Raw genomic sequence first — 9,725 nt, forward strand, 5'->3', positions numbered from 1 at the left:
GAGAGGGGGTGAATAAAAAAGTGCTTAAGTGGTCCTGATGGGAGCAGTGTGGTGCAAGCTGATTTCATTGATCAGTCTGCTACCAACCTTTATTGCTGCAGCTGTGGGATGCTCTCCACATCCAGATGCACACACAGATAATATGATGCTCTAAGTGACTCTGCAGCTTGGCTTGTCATAAATGTATGCATGCTCACAGAAATGCTTTAAAGGTTAATACCTAAAGACTGTTAGATTTCAAAGCATCTCTGTGAGAACTGGGGAGAAAACATGAAGTGTTAGGGAAGAGCATCAAACTGGGAGGAATACTGAGCACTGGTTTCCTTTTCTCTGAAGCTTTTTTGTTGAAGCAAAGCTTTAACCTTCATAAATTAACCTTCCTGAATGAATCCTATTCTAAAAAGTGCATCTGGATCTATGTATTTTCCTACAATGTATTTTTATTTTGTCTTTAAACAAACAAAAAATAATTTTGTTCTGACAGTGTCTTCCTGTATGTAATTTTTGTTGTGAAAGATGTATTAGAGACTTTTTTCTTTATATTCTGGATAAGAAATGTTATCCATAAAGACAAATAACTTCTTCAAGGAGATTATAGATTGTGTTTTTTACCTTATCATCTGCCAGTGCCATACTATTTTAATTTTTGGCAGAGAAGTGTCTTGGAAAAGGAACACCAGCCATAAATCCTGGGGCTCCTTCCCTGCTACCACAACGAGCACTTCATCCCCCCAGAACATTCTGTGTCTCCTGGGCTGAAACGGTTTGGTTCTGTGCTCTCCAGGAGTGTTCTCTCTTGGCATCACTAAGCCTCCCTTCTGGAATGGGCAAGGTGTTGGAAGCTCTCCATAAATTGTATATATACAAAACTCTTTGCATCTTTACAACTTACAATTTCGTGTCTCTTAAAAAGGGACAGGCAGGTTCCAAGGCTGAGCTTGAATTGTTTGAAGATGTCAAGTTGAGGGCCATGAGTGTTTGGAGGAAATGTGCAATAGCTTTCACCAGGTGCTTGCTTATGCAGATATTTAAACAGGATTTCAATAGGCTCATGTTCTTTTGAATTAAATACAAAAATGAAAATGCTTTCTGAAACTGCTAGCAGTAGACAACAATTTACCAACAAATGACTGAGCAAAAGAGAGAAGATGCTCCCTGCAATGCTGAATGTTGGCCTTTAGAATAATACTGGAGAAGAGAATAAATCTTTTCCAAGCTGACAATTGCAAACTTTTTCTTGTTTTTTTTTTCCTTGAAGCATACAGTCAAGTGGTATTTCAGCTCTGGTAGATTCAGGATAGTGACCTATGGCAATCTATTGTAACATCCTTTACATAAAAGATGGAAACCTATTATTTGAAAATAAGATCATTTCAGATTTCTCCACGCAAGCCCTATCAGGAGCAGAAAAATGATTGCAAGAATGAGACATACTGGGGAAGAGATGGATTTTGCAGAAGTATCAAAATAATCTTAATGCTCCTGTGTGGCCATGTTTGCTGTGGTTTGTGGAGCCATGATCATGGGACTTGGAATGCAAATCCCTGATACAATGCCTGAAAAAAAAAAAGAATCATGGTGCTTGGTAAACCTCCTAATGTTTAGTCAGGAAAGCTGTCAACAGAGTTAAATTTAGCTTTCCTGCTGGCCAAAGATGCAGGTTTGCAAGGTGTGGAAGAGACAGAGGAACATCTGATAGAATCTCCTGCTGCTTCTGTGTCCCTTTATAGAGTTGTCAGCTGGTGAATGTACATCATTGCTTCCAAAAAAAGCCTGAAAATGTGAACATGACCTAACAAGTTAATCCAATATCTGTGCTTTTACTTTGCAGGTATGTTGAAACACTGAAGGAGCACAAACCAAAAATTGTCTGGGATGAACAAATGGCTGAGCACTACTTTGAATACAAAAAGTGAGTTTATGCCCTTGCCATTCTGCTAATATTTGGGAATATTCCAGTACACAAGGAATTACCAATTCCCTGCAGTGTGCAACTGAATGCAGCAAAGGGAAATTCTGTGTGTGATCTGTGTGTCAGCACTGAACTGCAGCACAACAGAGTGCTCCAGGCAAGAGAAAGAAATCAGAGGATGCTTAATGAAATAAGAGAAACTAAACCATGCTTTAGAAGTCTGCTGAGTAAAAGATTTTAATGTTTCCTCTCAAAGTCACCTGCTGGATGTCAGTTGATCAGAGGCTCTGAGATGAGTGCTCTGAGCTGTTGGGTGATGAGCAAGAAATTGGCCAAAAATAGTTCTGTGGTACAAGAGCCTGGTTTTGGAATCTTGGTGATGGCATTGGTTAAGAAATAGATTCCACTGAACAGGATGGACTGGAAAATGTAATGAGAATGTTATCAAGTGACTTCCAGATAAAGTTTTTTACAGGACTGAGAGCATGAAGGGAAGGGGTAATAACTTTCTTTGTCTTCCCTTTTTCACCATGAACTGAGAAGAAGATTCCTGATGCAAGGAAAAAAACATTTAAAACATGCTTTTAAAAAAGCCCAGCAATTTACTATTAAGCCTCAGTGATAATTTGCTATTTTTGTATGCACATATATAAAAATATGGTAAAATTTTACAAAAAACCCTACTAATTTCAATAAAACTGTATTTTGGTTACTACTCAATGCATTAGTAACATGAGGATGCATCACTAAGAGCAAAAGCAAAGCACATTTTAGTGTGCTTTAAGAAAAAAGTCACAACTACTTTGTTATTTCCAAAATACCTCTTTGATTTAAATATCTTTAAATAATTTTTTAAAAAAATCTTTATTTTTTTAGTTTAATTTTCAAGGTTTCTCATGTATTCCTCATCAGAAAAAAAAATTACCAATTGCTCTGCAGTGTTTTAATATATTTTCTGTGTTTGTCTGAAAGGGCTGGGACCTGTGCTCTCTCTTTGGTATCCTGGTGCCCAGTTACTTTGTGCCAAACAGTGACAAGGGTTTCATGTTAATGAAAGGCTAAAACAGAAGCTTTTTGCTGATCGTATTGCACAATCCAACTGGAAACACAGGGACTGCTGGAGGAAAAATTTCTCTCAAACAGTGAATCCCAGGGCTGTGCTGGAGCTGCTGGGATCAGTTCCTGAGAGTCTCCTGGCAAAGGGAAGGTGTGGGAAAGGGACAGCTTGGTGACCCCCACTTGTCTCCATTTGAGAGCCATTCCTTGGAGACTCCTGGAGGTGAGGATGCTCTGAGCTTCTCTTGCTGTGCTCAGCCAGCTCAGGGAGGGGTATTTACAGGAATTCTTCACCTCTGTGCTTTGCAGAGGTTCAGTTGCATTGGAAGGGGATGGGAGCCAGGCCTGAGAGGTGCCTCACTGGGAAGCATCTCCCTTCAGAGGATCAGAGAATCCCTGGGAAGGGACCTCAGGGATCCCCTGCTCCAACCCTTCTCATATTATTGTTGATCTGAGCTGCCTCAGCACCCATCGAGCTGAGACTTCAAACTTCCCAAAGTGGGGGAATCCACCCCTTGCCCTCAGAGGGAAAAATTTTCCTCTGGTGTCCAGTGGGAGTCTGCCCAGGAGCACCTTGTGCCCATTGCCCCTTGTCCTGTCCATGGACTCCTTGGGAATCAGGAGTCTCCCTCTGCTTTGTAGCCCCTTGAAGTACAGAACATGGTCAGAAGGTCTCCCCTTCCCCAAGCTGAACAGCCCCAGTCTTCTCAGCCTCTCCTCATATGCCAGGTGCTCCAGATCTGATCATCCTCGTGGCTCTTCTCTGGACCCTCTCCAGCCTCTCCACATCCTTTTTGTACAGCAGGGACCAAAACTGGAGACAGAACTCCAGGTGTGGTCTGGCAAGCAGGGAGCAGAAGGGGAGGATGATTTCTGTGTCTCTGCTGGTGATGCCCTGGGTGCAGCCCAGCACCCTCCTGGCTGCCTCTGCAGCTCCCTCTTTGCTCATGTTGAGCCTCTTGTCCACCAGGACCCCCCTGTCCCTCTCCACAAGGCTGCTCTCTGCCCAGCTGGGGGATCCACTTGCCAATCTGCCATGTCTGCAGCTGCTAAAAAAAATCAAATTACACATCTTGAAGCACAACTGATGATTTTCATCTATCAGGCAGGGAGCAACTATTACAGACAGTTATAAAACTCTGTTGTCTCTGAGTGCTCTTTCTGGGTAAGAATGTGTTTGTGTGATTTGGAAGATTTTAGGAGTAATGCTTGTTTGGTCTGTCCATGCATGCTGCATTTCCTCCTGGCCTAATTGGTAAAACTGTGCTGCAAGACCACTTCTAACTCATCCTTCTCATTATTAAGGGTTTAAAATGCAGCCTTGGTATCTCTGCCCAGTGTAGCTTGCTCTGTCTGCATATTTTATACTGCTGGAATTTAATTTAACCTAAAAATAGTAATTTGGAGAACTGGGGAAAATCTTTCACAGATTGCTTCTGACAACTACATGTCTTCATCCTTTTCAGGTGCCCATTTAGTAGGCACAACTTTCTGACTATCTGGTATCCATATTCCAGTTGCACCAAGCTGTCTCTGGGTGTTCACTGAGATCCAGTATCAAACTCTCTCTGCTGGGAAATCTCTTCCTGTGTCCTCTCTTTACATTCTGCCTTTTCACCTCTTTTTAAGAGATGGTCTCCTTAAAGGTCACTAGGATGCCATAAAGAAGGAAAATGTGCTCTGTTCTTCAGCTGGTTTGGAAGTCCTTACCCAGAAGCCTTTAAAGGAATCCTTTAACCCAGGGATGTTTGTTCCTGTGGCTGTGGCATTGATCAGGTGCTCTGCAGAGACTCCTGAACAGGACTCTGCACAGCCATGGTTTGAACCTCCTAACTTTCCAGTTGCTAAAGTTGTCCAAGCCCAGCTAACTAGAATGATTTTGTCAGGAAGACTTCGGAACTGATACCTTCAGGAAAGTGACCTCATTTCCTAATTGGCTTGTAGGTATGTTGGATACCTTCTCTTAATGGATTTTCTTGCCCCACCACTTCAAATTCATGTGCTGTGGTATGGTTGCAGCTACAGCAGGAAACCTGCTGGGGCAACATTTATTATCTGCAATAGAAAAAGAAGATTTGGGCCCTATACTGTGGATTAGCCAGAATGCAAGGAGGGAATGAATGGAAGCAGGTGGCAAAAGTGTCTGATTTCAAACAGTGTCTCAGCTCCCAGTGTGGAACCAGCACTGGCCAGGAAACCTCAAACATTTGAGCTCCTAAATTGCAAGTACTCTCTGTCTTTGGTATGGGCTTGTTAATGCTCATGTGCTGAACACACAAGTAGGTCTTAGTTTTACTTGCAATAACTCCTTCAAAAATAAAATCAAGAGCTTCCTCCAGCACTATTTTTTTTCTTTTAGTGGAAAGGAATAAAACTGATTGGAATTCTAACCTCAGCCAGAAATCCTATAGAAATCTATCAAAGCTCTCATGACTATTTGGTTTTTCTGTTTTGCAGAAATAAAGGAGGAAAACATGCTGTGTTCTACCCAACACTGAAGGTAGGTGCCACTTCTTCATGTCAGAGAGCTGTAAGAGGAAAGAGATGTTTACTTGACTTACATTATTGAGACACTTCAGAAATTGTTCACCTGGATTTAGGCTTTTATGAAAGAAGTTTACACTCCTGTGGTTGTTATGATTCAAAGTTTCAGGTACCTGTACAAGAACACTGCTTTTCTACCCCATGTGTAATGGGGCTTGGGGATCTTTGGAGATTAGATTAGCTATCTTCAGAGTCAGGTCAGACACACCAGGGCAAACCAGTACTCTGAGAGGTTCTGTTGGAGTGCTCAGCTCATGTTCTAACAGGCATCCTCACTGCCAGACAAGAGACTGGAGAAATTTTCCTTCTGATCCTGGTGGCTGGAAGCTTGGGGAACTTTTCCCTTCCTCCATAGTGGGCTCCTGATGCTCCCAGTCAGTCTGCATCACCCTGTTTTCTCCAGTTCTCTTTCCCTGGAACAAATGTGATTGATTTTGAAATGTAATGTCCTTTAGCAGGACACACAGTGTCTGTCTGCACAATAGTCTGAACACACCAGCATATAGGATAAATCCCTCACTTGCAGCCTCAGTTCCAAGGAAGCTATCCTTAGATTTTCTCCAGTTCAGCTAAAGGCAGCATGTTAAGCCTCTGCTGGCTTTTAACATTGGAAGGGAATATCAGATGTATAGGTACAGGTAATGTCACATATGTACACATATGTACAGATGTATATGTCAGGTATATCAGAGGTGCTGAGAATGGAGGCATGGTTCAGCTAGTGTGAAGTGATACAGGGCTCTGGTTTTCCTTTTATCCTTTTTAACAGGATTCTTATCTTAAGCTCCATTAGGATTTCCCTTCATTAATCTGCTATTGTTGGAGGTACCAGCACATGTGGGATATCAGTGACCATAACTGTGCTCTTGCTAGTAATACCTGGCTGAGAGTGCTGGAAAGTTTCCTTGGGAACCTCTCAGAGAGAAGACAGATGCTGATGGATGTTGTTGTGCTCTGTTCTCTTTGGCCCTGAGGAGAGATTTCTCCCTGGGATTGTTCTTGCTAACCAGGGCAGGAACACTCCATCCTCGCAGCTCTTCCATTACTTCTTCTCTGACTGGTGAATTTAGGCAAACAGGTTTTCTTCCCAATTTCAACAAGCTTGTAGTGAAACCTTTTGAGATTTGGGATGTGGGGCAAACCAAAGAATTGTTCACGTGCTGGTGATCAAGATAGTTGGGGAACACTTTGGTTTTTTCTCCATGGCAAGTGTATTTCTTCCCCTCACTAATGCCTCCATCACTGCCAGGCTGTTTGAAGCTGGTTCCTCCATGATGAGTCTAAAGCAGCCATGAATGCCAGGCCCAGGGGATCTCTCAGTTATGCCTTGCCACTTTGTTCTGTTTTCTGTGGAAACAAGTTTTAAAGGTGTCCCTAGTGTGGTCCATTGCAGAGCTGCACTTCCAAGTAAGAAACTCTGAAAGTAAAAGATAGAAAAATAATTATTTTTATTGTCTGAGAGAAGCACAGATCATGAATTGTGGCATTGCTTCCCTTGTAAACCAGTGTCTAAACTAACTCTAAATCAGTGGCTGGAGCTCAAATATGGACACTTTGGTTGTTCATCTCCAAGAATCCCTTTGAAATAGGATTGTGATAATGAAAATTGTCACTCTGTCCTAGGAGAAGGGACAAGGGTAAGCAAGAGATCTTTATGGTATTTGACGAATCATTCTCATTGTCCTCAGTGATAAAGTTTTATTTTACCCCTGAGACATTTCTGGGAAGACTTAGAATTTCTATACATTGTGAAATGATAGCCTAAATTACAATAGTCCTCTTCCTTGTTCATAAATCTGATTTATTTCTGTGGCATTTTGTCTATTTAGCTGGTTATCTTTTATTAGGTCATTGAGCTAACTGGTGCAATTAGCTGTCTCTTACTGAATGATTCCTTGCTAACCAGAGAGTATTTGAAATACAGACTTGGTGTTCCAGTATCTGGTTCAAGGATAGACATTTTGAAAAGCCTGATCATGGCATGAAGCCATGGCAGGGTGGAGTGTCTGATGTCTCTGAAAAATGTCTCTCTAATTGGTTTATGTCTCTCAGTCCATCCAGCTACGCTTGGAGCTTGCAAGAGAACTGGGCACTGGAATATCCATCTGGGAGCTGGGACAAGGCCTGGACTATTTTTATGACCTGCTTTAAAATAAGAGGTGATCTGGGAAAGACTTTATTTGCTTCAGTGAGACTCCAGCTTCAATTCGTTTGGGTATCCTGAGAGGTGATTTTTAAAGCATTTTTTGTAATTTATATCATATCTCTGTTGAACTTGCATTTCTTTCCAAATAAAGAATCTTTTCTGATTTGTCACACAGGTGTCATTGTTGGTGTCTGATAAAATTAAGAGGAAAAAAGAACATGTTTTTTTTTTAGCTCCTGAGTTCAGAGTCATTGAAAGTAGACCAAGTATCCAGAATTGTGCCAGACTTGAAAATATTTCCTGAAATGTTTTCTGTGATGAATCCAGTGGGTAAGTTGAGACCATCTGATCAGTTTAAGACAGACCTCAAACAATTGCTGGTAATAACCAAACCAAGTGAACTAAGAAATCCATCAGAGTATATCCAGGAAACTCTCTATCTGCTGGACCCTCTGTGTCTTCTGATAAGGTAAGTCAGTGTAAAATGTCAGGGGGGAAACCAATTAGATATCTTTTCCCCCAAATCAAGCACTGACAAGCTAAGCTGTTATCTCTGTGTTTTCACATTATTAAATTCCTTCAAAGTCACAGTAACTTCAGTTTTGGACTTTTTTCTAAATGGATTTTTGTTCTAAGAGATGCTTCCTGAGGTCTCTCTTCTGCTGAGCCTGCTTAGTGTCTCAGTTTGCTGTATTTAGCACTAATGTATAATGCACCAGTGGTTGGTTTGTGGGAACTGTCATGTTTAGCACCAAAGGCTGTATTAATGGTGCTGGGTTCCATGGATAGCCCTGTCTGACAGCCCCTTCACCTAGAAGTAGGTGTTGTGTATGAAGCTGTGATTCTTGTTACGATTTTGTCTCCATAATACAGAATTTTTATGAAAACCAAAGCTGAACCAACCCATCAGCTTAAAAACAAAGCCCAAAAAATGCTTTAAATGGTGTTCCTGCTTTTTGGTTTACAGTATTTATGTCTGCAGGAATACAGAAGCTTCAGGGCAGTTTCTTCTCAGGAACTGAGAGGTGCTGGGAATTTTATGAGGGTGTCACTGGTCAGCAGTCAGGCAATAGCTCTGTCCTCCCACTGGTGTTCTTGCCAGGTTTGTCACAAATCTACCTGCTTCTCAGTTTGCATCCACCCTTCCCAGTAATTAATCTCAATGGGGAATTTATTTGCTCCTGCTGTTTTCAGCAGAATAAATCCCTCTGTAATCCACCATTGATTAAAGAGCTATTGATCTGCACCTCTCTGATTTACTGTGGCATCTCTCAGCTTCTCACATTGCAAGTATCCAACAGGGCTGCTAATCAGGCTTCTTTCTTCCAAGCCATTAGCAGTAAGATAATTTGCTATGTGAATCCTTGTGTTCAATTAACTTGAACTTTCTAGTTTGTTAGTTTGTTCAAAAGCAATTTAAATTCACTCTGGCAGTGGTTTCTTGAACTGAACAAGAATTAAATTCTTTTACACTGTTTTTCTACTTGCAGTGATACTGGTGAACCAGAATGTCTTAGAAAATCATCTGTAGGAATGGAAGTTGTAATCTGAAATGGCATAAATATTTTATATTAGCTACAAGGCAGCTTTCAGAACTTGGTGTGGGGAAGAAAAGAATATTTTTTTAGCTGTTGCTTCCTCCATAGAAAAGATTCATCTAACTTATCATGGGTTTCATAGCTTTTTTGTATTCCATAATGATTCTCTATGATGTTCAAGATGCCTGTTTGTCTGAGCACAGCTGTGTTAGAGAGAAGTGCCTGTTCCATCCTTAGAGATACCTCTGAGTGTCAAAAAGATCGAACTAACCCTTTCTCCATCATGAAAAATAAATACCAGATGGGAAGTACATTGTGGTTTTCAGCTGCCCGTGGCATGCAGGTGCTTGAGGCCAAGGATGTTGCCTTTTTTCTCTAAATGCAAAACCTATTTGTTGCTTTAGAAATAATGTACCAAAAGAAAGAAAGCTGGCATAATGGTTTATTGTGAAATTCTCTGTTAAAAGAAAAAGAAGGGAGCACCTGAAGGCACCTGAGGATGGGATTCTGCTGGCTTGGTCCAGGTTTT

General features: G+C 41.3%; 1 protein-coding gene across 1 annotated transcript in view; it reads left to right on the top strand.

Annotated features, from left to right (window-relative positions):
* The window catches only part of CHID1 (chitinase domain containing 1), a 102,747-nt gene extending 95,000 nt beyond the window's left edge, over nucleotides 1-7,747 (top strand). The window contains 3 exon segments of the mRNA XM_030451211.1: nucleotides 1,832-1,912; nucleotides 5,426-5,468; nucleotides 7,565-7,747. Coding sequence (XP_030307071.1) covers nucleotides 1,832-1,912; nucleotides 5,426-5,468; nucleotides 7,565-7,663 — 223 coding nt within the window. The 3' untranslated portion in view covers nucleotides 7,664-7,747.
* Nucleotides 7,748-9,725: the final 1,978 nt, after the last annotated feature.

Source organism: Calypte anna, chromosome 5 (genome assembly GCF_003957555.1).
Source record: "Calypte anna isolate BGI_N300 chromosome 5, bCalAnn1_v1.p, whole genome shotgun sequence".
NCBI classification, from domain to species: Eukaryota; Metazoa; Chordata; class Aves; order Apodiformes; family Trochilidae; genus Calypte; species Calypte anna.